Raw genomic sequence first — 19,295 nt, 5'->3', positions numbered from 1 at the left:
AAACAAATTTGTTTCAATCCAAATAAAACCGCTCTGCGCAAATTTCTCCACTTAATCTTTATTGATGGCTAAACAATCAAATCAATTGAGTGAGAGAGCATATACCTTCGGAATGACGACCGCTGGAATGACGACGAGACGGGTACTTAATCAATTTCTTCTCGATAAAAAAAAAACTACTCAAGGAAACAAATAAATAAAAAAATGAAGATTGCAAAAAAAGAAAAAAAAAAAATGTTGGAACACAACTTTGACGTGCCGATATGTTGTTCAAGCAGCCGTTTAATCATCATTGATTCGTCTTTATAAGAGCTGATGTCATCATATTGTGATACGCGCCTTGAGCGTGATGTTTTCAGCAAATCACTGATTGACCGGCTGACTAAAAGATACCTATCGAAGACTCACCTTATGAAACAATGTTTGCTATCTGATATTAAAAAATACAATAAATAATGGTATCAGTTTTTTTTTTGTGGTTTCCAATTGCATGATTAAGTTTTGGAAGACAGAGAGAGCTAGCTCCAAATGCTTACTTTGCATGTGGCTCAGACCTTAAATGGATTTGTTTTTTTATTTTTGTTTTTATTTTATTTTGAATTTCTGCATAATCTCTCAAAACGCCAACTTTAAATTGAGGTTTTCGACTTTGTAGCTATTTATAATTGCGCTAGAATTGGATTGAAATTTGAAGGAGAAAAGTTGCAACCCACTGCACTGAATTAAAAGTGCTTTGCCTGCAATTTATCACACTCAGGAAAAATATTTGAAGAATATAAGAAAAATTTAGATTTTAGGCAAACAATGCAAATCTGATTGGCAGGTATATTCTTCTGGTAGATTTAACTATATTTCTAGTAAATTTATCTATATTTCTGGTAAATTTAACTATATTTCTGGTTAATTTAACTATATATTATGGTTAAATATACCAAAAGGAAAGTTATCCTTTGCGTTTTCATTTCTCCGTGTGACAGCATAGTTTTTATAGAGAATTTTTGTAAGTCGGGTGTTCTGCTTTAAAACAGTAAATTGTTATCTTGTTGATTCCGAGGTTAATTCAAACATTTTTGTCACTTTAAATCAACCACTTTTCTAAATTTAATATCAGCAAGTTGATTTCTCTAAGTGTGCGATGTTTCTTGTTTTTATTTCTTCTGTTTTTAGTATCTTATCTGCTCGCAACATACATTCCCCCTCATCGAATTGTTGCATTTTTGTATGTTATTTTGCAGTGGTTCTCCTCAGGGTCGGATGCGGTAATGAACTTAAAACACCGCCAGGTTTTTCATTGTTAAAGCAAAGCCGGTTGCATTTTGTTATCTTGTTTTTTTTTTTTTATAACTTTTTTTATTTCCAAACTGAAGGCGTTCTAAAAGGTGAAACCTTAAGGCATTGTGACGGTTATTTTGTTTTTAAGTTTTTATTTTCTTGTTTTGAGACGAAAAGCCTCTTTTGTCTGGTCTTGGTCATATTTTATCGATTCCAGGAAATACGCGACTTAAAGACTGAATGTAAAGTGAGTAGTGAGTGGGTGTGTGAGGTGCAAATTCAAGTTGCATTAATGTCTGTCTGTTGTAGGTATGAACTTGTACATATTTTATTATTCCCTTGTGACAGGATTTTCATTCCACCATTGCCATTTTTAGTAGTTATAAAGTGTCTCTTTTGCTTTCTGTTTTGTAGTAGTTTTTTTTTCATTTCCGTTTTACTATAAATCAGATTTATAACCAGTTTTGTGATTTTAAATGCGATTATATAAAAAAAAAAAAAAACAATAAAAACACCACCAGTTTTTTGTTGTTGGTAGTTCTATCTTTTTTATTTTTCTCATTTATTATGGGTGTGAGAATAATTTACACGCAATTGTTGTAATTAACTGAATTTACCGCATGTTTACACCCAAGAATGTTTTGTTCTGGTTTTTTTTTTTTTTTTTTTTTGTGTATATAATTAACAAGAATGTTGAGGAAAAAAAAAGAATTCATTGCCAGACAGCAGGGAGTACCACACAAACACACACACAGACAATTATACTGGAGTAAAAAAAAAAACGTCATTCAATCATACCGAACATATAAACTCGTAAAAGAATTTTTCAGGTTGGTTTAGTTCATTAAATGGTCATTGAACTGCAATTATGGGAAACATATTAAAGAAATTGTATACAAAATGGAAGGTGTTTAATAGGATTGGTTCTTAATTAGAATTAGTTCATTATCTTGAGGTTTTTTTTAGTTTGAGGAAATTCACTTTGAGTAATGCCAATCAGTTTGTTAAAAATAAGATACACTTAATTGAAAAACAACCATAGCTTTTGTACGACTTCTTTAAATTTTTAATTATTTTTTTAATTATATAATACAGTTTAAAGTTCATTAAAATACTTACAGAATTAAAAGTATACTTTGAGTACCATCTTCCTCATCCAATTATTCAGTTTTGACAAAATGTTTACCTCTTGTTGGCCCAAAAAGAGGTCAAATTTTCTACATTCGTAATTTGAATAAATATTACAAAAATTATAAAACATTGTAAAAAGAAAAATTTCAGAATTTTAAGAAGCAATATTGTAAAAGGCTAAAATGTAATGATAATGATTAACCCAAGGACTCTATTTTTGATTCTATCGTTTTCAAGTTAAGTTTAAAGTTGAAAATATATGTAGATATGTCTTGGAAAAAATTTACTTGAGCAAAAGACAAACTATAATAGAAAGTAAGATATTTGTAGACCAATTTTTCAAATTCCATCATGAAATAAAGTGCACGACTGCTTCACACGTACTTGCATAAGCTTAAAATTGCTTAAATCGTTTAAAAAATATTAATGCTTGTAGGTATTTTTATTTTTTTTTTCAAAAATAAAAAAAAAAATAAAAAAACCTTAATCGGCTTGTTTTAAAAAATTGGGTTTAAGAAAAAATTAAAAAAAAACTGATAACTTAACTTCTAATAAAAATGATTTCAAAAATCACTAGTCTGCAAAGAAATAATAAAATTATACTTTTCAAAAGGTATGCTGGTTCCGAATCCAAAGTCATAATAGCTCTAGCATGTCAATTTTTTTAGATATTCCCGTTAGAAAATCGCAAAATCTCATTTTTTTGTACTGTTTTCCAATATTTCATAGTAAGGTAGTTTATAAAAGAACTTGGTTTTTCCTTTCAAATTCAGTTTTAATCTTTTCAATACTTTTTTTTCTTCTCAGAGATAACTTAAATTTAAGTATATTAAGTAGGTTTGGCATATTGAACCATTAATAAACTTATTTAAAAAAATTTATATTTATTTGTCCAAGGAAAAAAAGTATTATTTTCTAATGCATTTTAATATACAAACTACAAATCTGAATTTAAAAATTTTCTAACAGCTCTCGTTTTCGAGATATACCTACTAGTTTTCTTTCAAGATTAAAAAAAAAAAAACTTGCTTTAAAGATTTTCTAGCGAACATTTATTAATAAGGATATTTGGTGTAATATAGTCCTCCAAATTTTAGCTGAATACAATTAATAGTTTTAATTTTGTACAAGGTGAAACGAATCTGAAAGGGATATTTTCTAAAAATTACTCACATTTTTCAAAAATAATTTTTGAAAAAATGTTACGTGCTAGAATTTTTCTGAAAACTGATTTAGGTCTAATTTATTCACTCTCCACTATATTTAAAGTCCCCATTAAAAATCTGTCAAATCTCATACAAATTTTAAAATATCCCGTTTTTAATGGAGACTTTAAGTTAGATATAGTGTGAATAAAGGGAGCGGGTCATAATTCTGCTTGTCAAAATTCTGTACGACAAAATTCTGTGGGGTCAAAATACTGTAATACCATAATTCTGTACGTCATTATACTGTAAATACAAAATTCTGTACGTCAAAATACTGTATCAACAAAATACTGACATGCAAAATTCTGTTTTGTAAAATTCTGTATGGCAAAATACAAAATACAGAATTTTGATATACAGAATTTTGAAATACAGTATTTTGACCAACCAGAATTTTGCTATACAGAATTTTGACTTTCAGAATTTTGTTCCTACAGCATTTTGCACATACAGAATTTTGACATACAGTATTTTGGCATACAGTATTTTGAATACAGAATTTTGCAACATACAGAATTTCGACCCCAACCCGTGAATAAATTGGCCCTTAGATTCAGGAAAGTCAAATCTTTCCTAATATCGAAAAATTATTTGACGGAGAAAAAAAAGTTAAATTTTGCAGACCAGTGAAATTGATGAAAATACAATAAGTTTGCAAAACCTTATAAGTTCTATAACATTTAAATTGCATGGATCCCAACAAATAACTTTTCATATATACAAAGTTTAAAAGTATTTTATTTTTTATATTTTTGTCAGGAGTTTAAATATGCTAACGTTTAAGATTAGAAAAATTTTAATATTATTTAACTAATGTGTCTGTACAAAAAAATTTTGTTGAAATCGGTTGAGTCAATACATTCAGGTACCATTAATGTTTGCATTTGCTTATTTCCTTAATTTATCTATATATTTTGTACGCAAAGGTTCGTTACCAGTAAGAACTAGAATAACATGAAATGTAGGTACAGTAAATAAAATGCACGACTGGGGCCGCACGTACTTGCTCTTGCAGTTCAAAGCACTTTTATGTTAGCTTACTTGTAGATTATAAGAGCTGCCTCTCTATATACATTTTTTAGAAATTTGGTTGGGGTTGGGGTCAAAATTCTGCCGGGATCAAAATTCTTTTGTCAAAATTCTGCTTTCAAAATTCTGCTTTACAAAATTCTGCTTTCAAAATTCTGCTTTTCAAAATTCTGTTTTTCAAAATTCTGCTTTTCATAATTCTGCTTTTCAAAATTCTGCAAAAAATTAAAAAAGGGTTTGGAAAATGTTAAAAAGCGTGCACTTTTTAAATGAATAAATGTTTTATAAATGAATAAATTTGAAAATATTAAGAAAAGGTTTTTAATAATCAACATTTAAGAAAATAACTAAAAATTTATTAATTTATCAAATAAAGATGAATATTCAAAAATTTGAATAAGAAAAGGAATATACAACATCGGTTCCAATTAGTATACATATTTTATTTGTATATTTGTGACACTTAAATAAAAAAATTTAGGAAAGTACCAATGTTGAATTACATGGGGTAATAACACCTTGTAAGGCACGAAATCGAGTGTCATTTTCATCAGTGTATAAAACAAAGGAGAAACATTATTTTCTTTTGGAGTTTGTTTAGTTTGTTTAAGTATATTAATAGGTAACAGAATAGACTAATGCGAAAATTTTTAATGATGTGAAATTTTTTAAATGGCGGCGTAGTTCAGGATGATAGTAAAATCCTGTGCTCCCATCGGGCGACCAACTAACTCCTACAATTTTTTACCGATTAGGCTGAAATTTTGTGTAGAGCTTAAAAATACTATTCTCTAGTGAAGTACGTGAAATATTGATTTTTAAAGAAATGGCATTAATTTGAAAAAAATTATTTTATTCCAAAAACAAAATTCGGTGAAAAAAAGCTCATAAAATCGTTAAATCGTTAAAAATCCTACGTACTTCACTATGAAATATGATGCTGGCAGAATTTTGAAAAGCAGAATTTTAAAAAGCAGAATTTTGAAAATCAGAATAGAAAAAAAGCAGAATTTAAAAAAACAGAATTTTCGCTGAAAAAGCAGAATTTTGAAAAGCAGAATTTTGAAGCCAGAATTTTGACCCGATCCCATTTGGTTGATGTAGTTGAAGAGCCGGCATGGAGGCCAAATGTTAATTAAATACAATTTTATTTTATTTGACTTGATTTTTTTGAGAAAAACTAAAAATGCAGTTTTACTGCAATTATTTTGAATATTACGTATGCAAAATTTTTTTAAAATCATTAGAGCCATTTTTGAGAAAATTAAAATAACTCCATAATGATGTACGGGAAGAGCCGACATCCGTGATTTAAAAAAAAGGTAAAGACCATATTTCCACTATCCGTATTTTTGAGAAAAACTAAAAACGCAGTTATGTTAGAACTATGTACAGCATTACGTTTGTTAAATTTAATGAAAATCGTTAGAGCCGTTTTCGAGAAAATTGCAATAAGCGAGATATTTAGAAAAAAATATATATAAATATATTTACAAAAAAAAAAACAACCTTGGAAATTACGAAAAAAACATCCATACCAACTTTCAACAAAATCCGTCCACCCGCTTAGGCTGTAGCTACTTGTACAGATGGACGCACGGACGCACATATGCACCGACGCACAGACCGACGGACGTCATGACGAAACCCACTTTTTTGGACTTCTCCATCATCGTAATGTTAGTTTTGATTAAAACCTCGAATTTTTTTCTGACACGAAACCAATACTTGCCCTATAGAGCAAGTAAAAATCTTGAATATAAGTCTTTGAGCCGTTTGAAGAACGAAACTGCACTTCACACAGAAAAAAAAATATAAGCTCTAAAATTCAACGCAAATATTAAAGTTTCGTTTCAGCAAATAAGCCTTACTTTTTCATATTTTGTATCTTTAGATGAAGAACTACATGTTTTCGAATCTTTTCTAAATCAAAGTAAACTCTTCTGTTTTATCAAGCATTTCGTCATATTATTTTAGTAAAATTCCAATTCTCTAAGAAAATTCAAAGTTCATAAATAAATAATAGTTCAAAGAACAAAATAAAGAAAACAAAGTTACTTTGACCTAGTAAAGTCATACCCCTTCTGAGTACAATAATACAAATACCTACACCGATCATCTTGATGATATAACCAGGAAATCCTTAATTGACAACATCATATAGGTGCCCCCCAAAAAAAACTCAACCCCCAATTACTACATACCTCCAACTCTTCTTCTTTGCTGTCAAAAAAGTCTTACAAACACTTTTAACTTGTATAAAGCTTGAAGGCATTCCCATCATTAAATGTTTACTCATAAAAAATTCCCATTACCACTTAAAGCTCACTCTTTTTCTCTCTTTCCTTCATTTCTTTGGTGCTGGGTGAAATGTTAATATAAAATCGACAAACGCACCACAGGAGCTAAAAAAAATATGCAAAAGATATTTATTTTTTTATATATATTTAACATCACCACTTGATGTATAAAAACATTTCCATGTGAAACTTCAAAGTGCATACATTTGTACACACAACTGAGTTAAAAAGACTTTACAAGAAAATTTTCCATCTGTCACTCGAAAAACCCACGAACGGCAAGTTTTCGAGTGATGGTTTTTGCTTGATGCGATAGAAGCTGACGCTCTCTCTGACGATGGGATGATGATGACGGAGTTGAAAGACATCATCATGGGAAGAGTGCGAGTGGCGGTAGTAGTTGAGTTGAGTCTATCATCCTCAACGTAGAATGTATGATTATCAACATCATCAGCTGCATTTAGCTTCCTGCCTCATTTTCCGAATTGACATAAGTAGTCACCTAAACGACACACTTGATCCTCGAAATGAGAGTTCTTGAGAAGAAAAATTAAAAAAAAAAAAAACAAAATTATCCTCAAAGAAATGAGGGACGTTTGCAGTAACGAACGACCGACAGCGACACGATGACGATAGCGATTTATTCGCGCCTCCTGCTGCTCATTAGCAGTTTAACACCTTCTCATCTAACGACTTCCATATAGGGTGTTTTTGATGGTTGATGGTTATACGGCAAGAGTACCTACATGTTCAACTTACATGGTTGTAAGGATTTCCCTCAAGGGGCATTACCGCAAGCAAGTGGTCCCCGCACACTGTAAAGCGTTAAACACTTGCATAAAAGAATTACTGCAATTGCAATGCACTAATGGGATGTTTATATAAATAAAAAGTGAATATAAAAGAGAATTGCAGAAAGAGGCACACACTAATGTGGCATTAGCGAATGTACGAAAATTATTTTTTTATAGCTTAGGTATACGTGAGTTTTGGTTGAAAATCTTTTGATAAAATTGTAATTAGTCATCAAACTTTATTTGCATTCAATCAATGTACTCGTAATTGAGTTGTTTGCACGAATGACATTCGGATTGATTTGAGAATTGAGTTAAATGCCCAACCGGATATCGACTATACTGGACTGTTGACATTTTTGCAATCAATTTGAAGGTTTAATATGCTTGAATGATTTTTAGCACGATAAGTGCCAGTAATTAATGAAGAACGAGGTAACCTACTGTCGAAATTGTTGTGTCTACATTGATTCATAGAAATGTGAAGTACAAAGTAAAAGTTTAAAAGTGCACTGTAAAAGGATAAAATGTTTCTTGGTGTTGGCCAAGACCTAGTGACCTACACTTTTAACAACATTTCTGTTCCTCAGGAACTTCTTTTGCCTTTTGTGTTGGCTACGTCATCACAGTGGGACGACCCATAGCAATAAATAAATAAATCGAATATTACTGTCATCCCAAATATGTTTACGTTCTAGCTGTATCAAAATTATTTGCATTGGCCAATTAGTGCAAAAGTTATAGACCGCCAAACATTGTCAAGTTTAATTTTTGTTTCGTGCTGAAAAATCAGGTTGTAATTTTCATTAAATATTTAATAACAAAAACGTTTTTGTTTTTGTTGTGTGTGGATAGAAAATTTTTTTTTTTTTATTTTGAGGTAAGATTTTATTTTTTACACCAAAAAGGCTCTCTGGGGTTTTTATGGTTTTACACTCAGTAATATGTCCTCTAAGTAAATCAAGAACAAAATTTTGCGGCAATTTTGCGCAAAGTACTTAAATTCGCGTTTTTTAGTTTCAACCCCATCTCTGTATCAAAAATGGCCAAATTGTAGAAAGTTGGCTGGATAGTGCGGGAACAAGCAAATGTGATAACGTGTGTTTGAAAATTCGACAACTTTTTGGCTTAGAGGAGTCAACAGAAGAGGTGTAAGCTCAAATAAAAGATCCTACACTGTAAAATGTAATATTTTCAACGTTGATTTAATGTAGAAAAAACTAACATGGAACATCTTTAAATTAAAATTGAAACAATGTAACAAATTTTTTTTATATTTGTCGGACTTAGCTTTTGTTGCATTCATTTGCCTAGTGACTCAAGAGTTGTAGGTTAGATCCCCAGTGGCTAATGATTTTTTTTTTTTTTTAAATTGATGATTTTTTTAAAAGTTAAAACAACTTTGATTCAATAATGTTTTATAACGGCAAACCACTTTTAATTAACGATGTTCTATTTTGATTTTTAAATTTTCGTCTTTAACGGAAAATCATTCCGAAAAATAGAGTTGAATCAACATGGTTTTCTTTAATTTTAAGTTGTTTTTTCGCTAAGTGTACTCAATTTTATTGCCTCAAGGTAAAGTAGAACTGGGAGCAGTCTTCTAGAAAGCTCAATCGGTTCTGACTATAACTAAAGCTATACTTGATTGCGTAAGTGATAACATCAGTTTAAAACAAAAAAATGCTCCTTAAACCAATATTATTTATAACATTTTACCGGTTTAATAAAAAATGATGTGATTAAAGTCTATATGAATGCGAAAATATTTAACAGTTGTCAAATTTTCGGCCAAAAAGTTCACATACATAAATCAAATAAGGATCCAGATACGAGTATATACCAATATTTATTATCTTAGTTTGTCCCCTAGAACTCAACCCGGACGACTTAAGTTATACCCCCGAAATCGACACTGAATAAAAAGTTTTGTTTCTTTATTTAGTTATTTTCTTTTTTGTTTGAATATTTAAATTATAATGTTTTAATATCTTTGCTATTGTTAGTTCTATTTTACATACATTAAAATTAACTAAAAGAAGAGAAAAAATGATAATAAAAAGAAAATCCTAAAAAAAGTTCGCTGCTCAACTCATTTTATTAAATAAAAATTAATTTCCTTGCTAAAATGTTTCCATTTATTTGGTGTTCATGTTAAATTCATAGATTAAATTGTAAAAAGACGCCTCAATGCAACTTTGCGTAGTTTCAGTCACTTAAACACATGATATTAGAAATGCCGATTTTTCCATACATTCGTCCTACTGTGCGTCAGGGACAAGCATTTCTTTAAGCTTACTGTCCCCAATTTCAACCCACAACAATTTTTACCAAAATTTCCTAAAATCGAGCCTTAAATTTAATATTTCACAATATTTGTCTATTAAACAAAGGTTCTTAGAAGGATCTAATTTATATTGCGATAATATTCATATTGCGATAATATTCTTTTAAAAAAAAAGTCTTCAAACTAACTGTCATTTAAAAACTAATTGAAGTTTGTCTCTAAAAAGTTTCCTATATTATGAGAATCCTCGAATAATGAAGTCATTAGCGTACCAACTTCTTTCACACAGCCTCTGTATTGTATTCAACCATTCAACGAGTATGTTGTGCACAACAACTTTGTGTGTATGTACATTAAGATGCTCGTATAAGATTCTGCCTTATATGGGCGGAATGCGTTAAAAAGCGCATAATTGAACTGCCACTCTAAGCCATTATAGAGGAGCGTATACATTTTTCTTTTTTTCCTTTAGGATTGCGAAGAAACTTCAGAACATTTTCTAATTATACTCTCTCGTGCAACATCTCTTAATTGTCTTTTGTCAGAACAATGTATCTCCATACATTGGCGATAAGAAAAAAAAAAAAAATATATACCTACAAAACAGTTAAAACAATCCTGTAAATGAATCTACAGACGGTGAATGGGATGTCACTTGGATACGAGTTACACCAATATGGGCCTAAAATGCCCACCTTTAGGCATCTCGCAGTGTCTGTCTTCTGTCTCAGTTTACCTCGCCACACATCCAATTAACCTCATTTGTAATACGATCGGTTCCAAATGGAAGACTCTTTTTTAAGCTACCTTTCTCTATATCCTCTTCCCTAGGGGAAGGACAACACACTATAAATATATTTTTCTTATATCTTTTCTATTTTTTTTTTTTTTGTTGTCTTTTGTTGCAGATAAATTAAAGCCATGGCCCAGCTTATGCAAATTCAACTCCAAAGATTCGACGCCCAACCGTGGGGATTCCGTCTTCAAGGTGGAACGGATTTTGCTGCACCACTTGTCGTCCAGAAGGTAAGTTTTAATAGTTTTTGTTGTTTCTTCTACTATTCGTATATGCATTTATTATGTGCTGGTGCCTTTATTCTTCTCTCCACACACACACTCACACACATATGAGGTGCTATAGAGCCAGCACTAAAAGTACGGATGTTTGTGACGTTTTAATTATAAAACGTCGTCGTCGTCGTCGTCGTCGTCGACGTTGTGTAGTTGAGAAAGTGATTAAAAATTCCAAAAAAAAAAAAGAAGAAAAAATCTGGGTCCGTGGGTCATGCAGTTTTATGTTTTTTTTTTTTTTTTTTTTATACTCTCGATGTTTTTCTGTGCGAAATCAGGGCCATGAACAAATTCCGTCGTGATGTGATATGGAACCGTGCACAGATACACACACTATAATATACTTTTACGTTTGCGTATTTTATTTGTGCTTCAGATGGAACAGTGCCACTGTAAGAAAAAAAAAAAAAAAAGTTCATTATAAAATGAGGCTTTGTTTTGCTGAAGCGAAATTGCAAGTACCCGGAGAGTGACGCTGATGTGGGTGTCAGATTATGTTTTTTTTGTTCTTCTTTTGTTTCAATTTTTTTTTTTATTTTTGTCAACTACGGATGTGGCAAATGTGCAGAAAAATGATAAGAATTTTTAAGTTGTTTTTTTTTTTTTTTTTTGTAGGATTGTTTTTAAGGGGGTAAAAATGAAATTAAGTCTTTTCATTTTATATGTGTTAATGATTGTATACAAGTGACCATGAACCGTGATGGGATATGTGGTCAAAATTTATAAGGGATATTTATTTTTAATTAACTTTTTCTTAAAATTTTTTTTAGATTTCATCTTTAAAAATAGGTACGAATGAAGAAAAAAAATTCACGGGTTAGTTTAACTTTTTTATCAGAACTCCCTTGTGAGTTACCTACTTTTTAATTAATGCAACGTTTTTTGTTTGTCTTTTTGAGGATACTCGCTTACGATAAAAAAATTTGACTTAAGTCAATGCAATACAAATACAGAAGTTATTTAAAAACATGTTTGAAACTTTGGGTCATAAAAGAGTTATAAAAATACTTTTCTGAAAGTTTTGAAAAAATTTGGTTATTTAAATACCAACTTCCAATTAAAGTTATTATATAACCAATAAAAATGCGTTTAAAAACTACCAGAATATAACCTAGGTTTAATAAAAGTAAATAAATATCCAAAATATTACCTTGGTTTAAAAATGGAATTTTGAAACCAATTTATGACTAAAAAGTTTATTTTGAGTATAATTTTTACCCAAAACTAACCTACGAAAATACTAGTTTTTTTATAGCTCAAAATTAATTTTAATAACCCGTTTATAGCGCCTTATGAACACGGTTTTACTACAACTTCGGTTATTTTGCAACCGAGGTTAGATAGTTTGGAAAAAAATTATTAAAAACCAACAATTACACCTACAATAACGTGCTATACATTTTTGTAAAGCTAAAAAACTCGTTTTTAAAAAATTTATTTTCAAAATCAAAATAAAAAAAAAAAACTCGGACTAATTTTTTTCAAATACCTTTTTTTTCTTGATATCTTAATTTCAAATCTATTTATATAAAGGTTGGTCTAAGGTAGGCTTTTTCAAAATAGTTAAATTTTAATTCCTCCAATCTTGTATCATCATGAATTATAACATGTAATTGGGTGTCATTATAAAGATAATCTGAAAGTTGTTGTTACATCAGCAAAATTTGGATGAAATTTTAAAGTAGGATTAACTACATTAATTGCGGTGACATTATAAAACAATATGATGTTGTATATGGAAGAAAAAAATACTATAATATTTCCTATAGAAAAGTTCCTTTATAGTTCTCGGTGCACAAGTCCTTCTCGAGACACTGAAAGTTACTCGTTAAACTGCGATTCTCTAAACAATTTCTGTGCTAACTTAAACTTCGTACTACAAAACCACACGAGCGTGAAAAATAAGTTTAAAAAAAAGTTAAAAAAAAATTGTGACAATTGTTAAAAAAAAATCAGAAAACATTCAAAATCACCCAAGCAAACTTTATTGCCAAAAAGAGAATATTAAAAAAAAAAACAACACAATGGCTGTCCGCTCCTTTTGTGTTCGTCTCTTGAATAAATGTTCAAAGTATTTTTCCTGACGGGTCCTTTTTTTCATTTTTTTTTTTTTTTTTTGTTAAACAATATATCGTGTGCATTGTCTAGTTTGTCTGATGGTTTGCGTGAGTGAGGATGAATATCAACTTTGTCGTCAACAATCACGGAAAATGTATGTGATGCAGTTTTTTTTTTATTCTACTGGGCTTAGAATAAACTAACGCCATGTTATGATACCTCTACTTCGTGCGATATGATGGAAACGGAAAGTTTCAGAAACCTTTGTTCCGTTTTTTTTTTTATCTCTTTGTGAAAATTCAACGAATGGTTGATATGAATATTTTTTTCTTTCTATTCTGCTGAATGTGATGACGGAAAGAACACCCAAAAGACCACACAAGGAATAAGATTGATGTCTTTTTTTTTTTTTTTTGTAGATAAAAAACGAAAAGAAAAAAAAAAAACAAAAAAAAATGAAATTGAAAACCTTAGCGTGATGGAATATTTCGGTTGATGGAGTTCCGAAAAAGGTGTCACATTTGATTAGGAATTTTTTGTTTTCTCATCTTGATATCTTTCGTCACATTTCCTCATAGAGAAGCGTTCATGAAGATTGAATTATATCCTGGGGCTTTTGTAGTGATTGTTTTCAAGTTTCTAAGAATTTTTCCAAAAAAAAGGGAATTCCTCTTAAAAGCCTTAATTTTTAACCCTCTACTTGAGTTTTCAAAGGTGTTTCTCTTAAAATGTTATGTAATTTTTTTTTCTTTGTGAAGTTCTTCAAATCACATTTTAGCCATGTTCATGGATTCTTTTTGACTATTTGACCTTCTTGAAACAGCTGGAGCTATTTTACAGCTTCATGGCCACCTACACTATAAATTCTAGTTCATCTCAAAATAGACATTTTTAAATATTTTTTATTTATTAAAAAAAAAAAAAAAACATTTAAATTTTTTGCACACGTTCCAAAATATCTAATATATTTTTGTGATTTAACTTAACTTACTGCCTGGTGATAAAAGTTTTTGATGACGTTCATAAAAAAAATATAAAAACATAAAAATAGAGGGCCAAGGTCTAGCTTTCTAAAAATATTTAATCTTCAAAAAAATAGTTGGATCTACTCCAAAAATAATTTTGGCTTTCACTAACTACTCTTTGTCTCCTAAATAATATTTTAACCCCGAGTCGTTGTCGTCGTCGCTAAATGCTTATAAACATTTCACCTAAGTCAACAAAACAAACAAACAAAAAATAGACAAAAAGTTAAAGATATTTGTCTAGAAAAATATGGCAATCAATCTTTTTCTTCTGGGGCTCATCTCAGTCAGCAGTCAGTTTGAATTTGAAGTGTGCGTTTGTTTGTCTGTGCATGCATATCAATTCCGTGTTGTCAGTTCAAGATGCTGATGTATCTTAACTATACCAACATATCTCTTGAAAAAGCCCAAGCCCATATCATCTCTCTCTCAGATACAATGCCTTATAAGCTTGAATGTTGATGATGTTGATGGACTTTCGGTCAACAAAATATTCCGGACCGGACCAAGACCATGTGTATGTTTGCTTGTATGAATGTTTATCATTCAATCTGTCCATCAAAATTGTCTGTCTTGGTGCTGTCGGTGTTGTTTGTCGTCATTTATGCTAATTGTTCCACAACACCACAAAACACGATACATACTCAATAAATTGACAGTGGCAGATATTCCAACTGACAGAAGATATCAATTTATATGATACCTATCCAGAATAGACATTGTTTGAATTTGAGTTGAGTCTAGAGTACCTATGTGCAGCATTCGATATAAATCTTTGTGTGCTGCAAGCATTATTCAAAATAAACAATAATAAAAGAAAATTTATTGTTCTCATAGAGAAATCATTGAACAGAAAAAAATAAAACGAACATTATTGTGACGCGAGATGATGTGTGATTCTAGCAAATCTAACTCAATTAAATTTTGCGTCTTGTTAGTTTCTATGCGAGAACAATAAATAGCTTAGACAATTATTATTTGGATCAATAACAAAGAATATAGTAATATTTTTATGTTCATAAGGTGTTATTTTAATAAGAAAAAAAAAAAAAAACAAATGCCAAATGCCATTCAGGGCTTCCTAGTTCTAACACGAGTCTTATTATTACAACTACTTATCATGTTAATTTGGTAGGTAGTCTTACGAACTTGCTTGCACATTTTAAAAGAGGCGAAATATTAATTTTTATTTACAAGGTATAAAATCAAGGAAACCTGGGACTTGCGGGTCACTGTGGTGTATGCGCAACTTTAGTTTTTTTTTATCACTTAATGATCTTGCCAACAGATTTTTTGTGATTTTTTGTATCAAACACATTTTGTAGTTGGGAAATAATTAAAAATTAAACAAAAAAATTTTGATTTTGAAAAAATTTGAGAATATTTGACAGCAATGTTTTAGAAAACCAACAAACCCAAGAGAAGATTTAAGGTTTCATAAAAAATGTTATTTTGTTAAAAAAACGTTCCTTTAAATATCTTCAGTCTTCTTCTTCCTTTTTCTCGGCGCTGTTATGATCTCGATGTCGAGGGGATCATAACTATCCCACGTTACTGCTTCACACTAGTGATCCGCTTGTGGGGTTCGCCGGGTTGACCTCAGAAATCGGCGGCAAGCCTCCCGGTTTTGTATTGTTCCATTTCTAAGGCCAACTGAATGCTGGTGTTTTTGCATTTGCTTGTACCAGGAGTTTTTAGGCCTACCTTTCTTTTTATTTCGTGTTGGAACGTTGTATGATATTGCTTTTTTGACGGGGTTCTCAGGATCTCTCCTTTGAACATGGCAATACCAACTGAGTCGGTCGTGTTCAATTTTTTGGGAGATGGTGTTTTTAACATGAAGGCTTCCTCGGATCTTCGTACTTCTAATTCTATCAAGCTTTGTTACTCCTGCTGTCATACGAAGCATCTTCATCTCAGCCATATATTGTCCAACATTGTGAACCGTATGTGAGTGCTGGACGCACAACTGCGGTGTAGAGTCTTCCTTTCAGTTTAGGGGGCATTTTTCGATCACAGAAAATGGCAGAATTTTCCCGCCACTTCATCCACCCTACGCTTACGCCATGATTGATATCGTCATCACAAGTACCTTCGTTATTTATCATAGACCCCAGATATTTAAACTTTTCACACTTGGGAAGCACTACACCATTCAAATAAATGTCAGGAATAGGCCTGTGTGGATCAGAAAATGGGCAGCATAGGTATTCTGTCTTTCTCGCGCTTATGCGGTACCCATTACCTTCTAGAACATCCACCCATACATCAAGTGCTCGTTGCAGTGAATTCTTCAGTGAATTTGAAAAATATGTAAATTAGCATGAAAAAATTAAGTTTTCAAATATTTGAATGAATTAAATAAATTTCATCTCAGCGGATGAAAAATGTAATTTTCTTAAAAAAGAATTTTTTTAACGTCAAAATGATTCCAGTTCACTCTTCTTTTGCCTTTCACATTGAATTGTGCATTTAAGTCATTAAAATTAAGCATAGTAATCATTTCAAGATGGCACTGCAAATGACAGTTGAAAACAGAAAAAAAAGAAGAATTTTTCTCGACTCAATGGACATTCAAATAATTTACAAAAAAAAAACTCCCATCTTTTGCATGTCAGTTCTTTTTTACCCAGAAAACTCACCAAAGGATTAAAATGCACTCATCAAAAATCATTAATTATTTACCTGTGAGCATTTCGCAAGTTAAATGCATAATTAATGCAACAACATAAAAAATAAATTGCACGACTGGGGTCGCACGTACTTGCTCTTATGCTTAAAGTAACTATAATGTTAAAGCTTTTTATTCAAGAAATTTAAAATTTGGTATTTTGAAGAAATTTCATAGTATAAAAAAATTAAATCTGTTTTTATAATTAATTAAACTCCGTTTTAAATTATCTTAAAAAAAAAAAAATATGCCATTTTATTTCTTTTATAAAAAGGTATTTTTAGAAAATTTTTTTCGAAAATTGTAGGAACCGTTTTTTTTAAAAATAATTTTTTATATATAAAAATTTTTTAACATTTTTCAAAAAAAAAGTTGGTATGCCATTTTGAAGAAATAATTTATTTACACATAAAAACTAAATTTCAAAATTTTTCATTGATCCGTTTTCAAAAAATTGATTTTTCAAAAAAAAATTGTGAAATATTTTTTAAAAAGCCAAAAATGAGTTTTTTTTAAATTTTCTAAAATTTTAATATTATCTTTACTTACACACTTTTGTATAAAAATTTTCATTTAAATCGGGTTAATGTTGTACGAGATATTCAGAAACGAAAAAAACCGTTCTATGACTTTTTTGGCATTGTTATCTCGAGTTCGATTTTTTTTACGAATCCTAAACTTGCCCTATAGTACCTATATCGCAAGTAAAAAGAACTGAAAAAATAAAAATTGATGTTCCTGTCAAAAATGCGCTCAGACAACCGAAAAACTTTTGACTGAAAAATAATGAACTTACCCAGGGGTAATTTCATCAATTACCTTACCCAACCTGCATTTGGAATAAATTTAAAAATAATAAAAAAAAGACTGAGCGAATGAACAAAGCGGAGCAACAAAAAAATGAATAAAAAAACATTTCCCAGTGAAAATATTGTAATCATCGGAAATGTCAGAAACGCGTCGTTTACTCATCATTTATTCCATTGCGGGTGGCTAGAGTTTTCCTGTTTTATTTGATCTCATAAAAAAGATTTAATGAAATTACCCACCATCCAAAAAATTATTATTATAATGAAGTCCACCACGCTTCTACTCTAGCTACTCATTCTCTACAAGGATATGGAAAAAACAGGAAGGCAAAATTCTGATTTAATTTCCTTCCTCGTTCGTTTCGTACTCGCGCACTAAAAAAAAATTAACAAAAATTGGACTTGTTTTTTAGTCTGTGTGATTTCATTTTAACTCTCTCTCTCTCCTTTTGGCAGTTTTATTTTTGTTTCCAAAAAAATAACAAAAAAAAAGATGATAAAATCCTTGCAAAAGCCATTGCCGCTTAAATTGTGAACATAAAAAGGATTCAACTACTTTTGAAGACAAAAATGCATAGCAACAACCCATAGAGCCGTTTTCGAACGACCGAGACCGACGCAAGAGCCCCCTTTCGCAAAATATTATAATCTGCAAAGCACTGACACAGACACAAACACACAAGTGGACTTAAATTTCAGAATACCAAATTGTAGATATTAATTCATATTTAAGGCATAAGTACAACAGCAAATAGGGGTTTCAACTTCGTGTTTTTTTTTTTTTCTTGCCCAAATATGGCATAATTAATGATGGTTAATTCATTGTGCACGCAAAGGAACGAAAAAACTGAAAAAAAAAACGAAAAATTGAAATTGGGGATGTGAATTAAACCAGCTGGAGTTGGGGTTTGTTTTGAATTTTGTTTTGATTTTGTTAGACCCCGCCAATGTTGTTGTGTTGAACTTAAATTTTCATTCTAACGTTTTTTGTGAAACCTCTTCCTTGTTTTGGGGGGAGGCTGAATTTAATTATAACTCACGCATTTTGTCGGTCGCTGAACTTGAATTTTACTTAAAAGGATCATAAATTTATTTTTAGTCTGCATGCATTAGAGAGTTTTGTTAATGCAAACAGACCGGGAGGCAGACTGTTTTGTTTGAAGCTGGCAGTCCTTAAAAAAAAAATGCTGGTGATGTTTTTATTATTTAGTTAATAACTCTGTTACTCTAATATTTTACATTATTATTCGTGTGTAACGTTCTGGTTTAAAATTTTGATGTCTGTTATGCATTACGTTGTAACTTTATGGAGAGCATAGTGATTGATCTCTACATTGCTTTCCATAAATAAGTGTTTTTTTAAGGAAAATGTTATGAAATGTCTTTTTTGAAACGATTTTTTTGTAACTGATTCGTGGCAGTCGCAGACATCATCGTCATAAGATATTGAAAATTTTTTTACATAGAAACTTTTCTAAATTTTGAATTTTGTTGGTAGTTTTTTGCACTTTTCTCAAAACAAAGACCCGAGAGGGCCAAACGGACCTCACATTCGGTTTCAATGCATCGAAATATCAACCTTCAGTGGGCCTGGTTCGTTGTACACGCCACTTTTTTAATTGTGTCCCAATACAAAGCTA

General features: G+C 30.7%; 1 protein-coding gene across 13 annotated transcripts in view; it reads left to right on the top strand.

Moving 5' to 3' along the window:
- The window catches only part of LOC129907382 (PDZ and LIM domain protein Zasp), a 138,636-nt gene that overhangs the window by 34,387 nt on the left and 84,954 nt on the right, over positions 1-19,295 (top strand). For all 13 annotated transcript variants that reach the window (XM_055983543.1, XM_055983546.1, XM_055983545.1 and 10 more), the window contains one exon: positions 10,930-11,047. In XM_055983543.1, the coding sequence (XP_055839518.1) occupies positions 10,943-11,047 (105 nt within the window). In that variant the 5' untranslated portion in view covers positions 10,930-10,942. The remainder of the gene's footprint in view (positions 1-10,929; positions 11,048-19,295) is intronic.

Source organism: Episyrphus balteatus, chromosome 1 (genome assembly GCF_945859705.1).
Source record: "Episyrphus balteatus chromosome 1, idEpiBalt1.1, whole genome shotgun sequence".
NCBI classification, from domain to species: domain Eukaryota; kingdom Metazoa; phylum Arthropoda; class Insecta; order Diptera; family Syrphidae; genus Episyrphus; species Episyrphus balteatus.
This window is presented reverse-complemented; position numbering and strand designations above follow the sequence as displayed.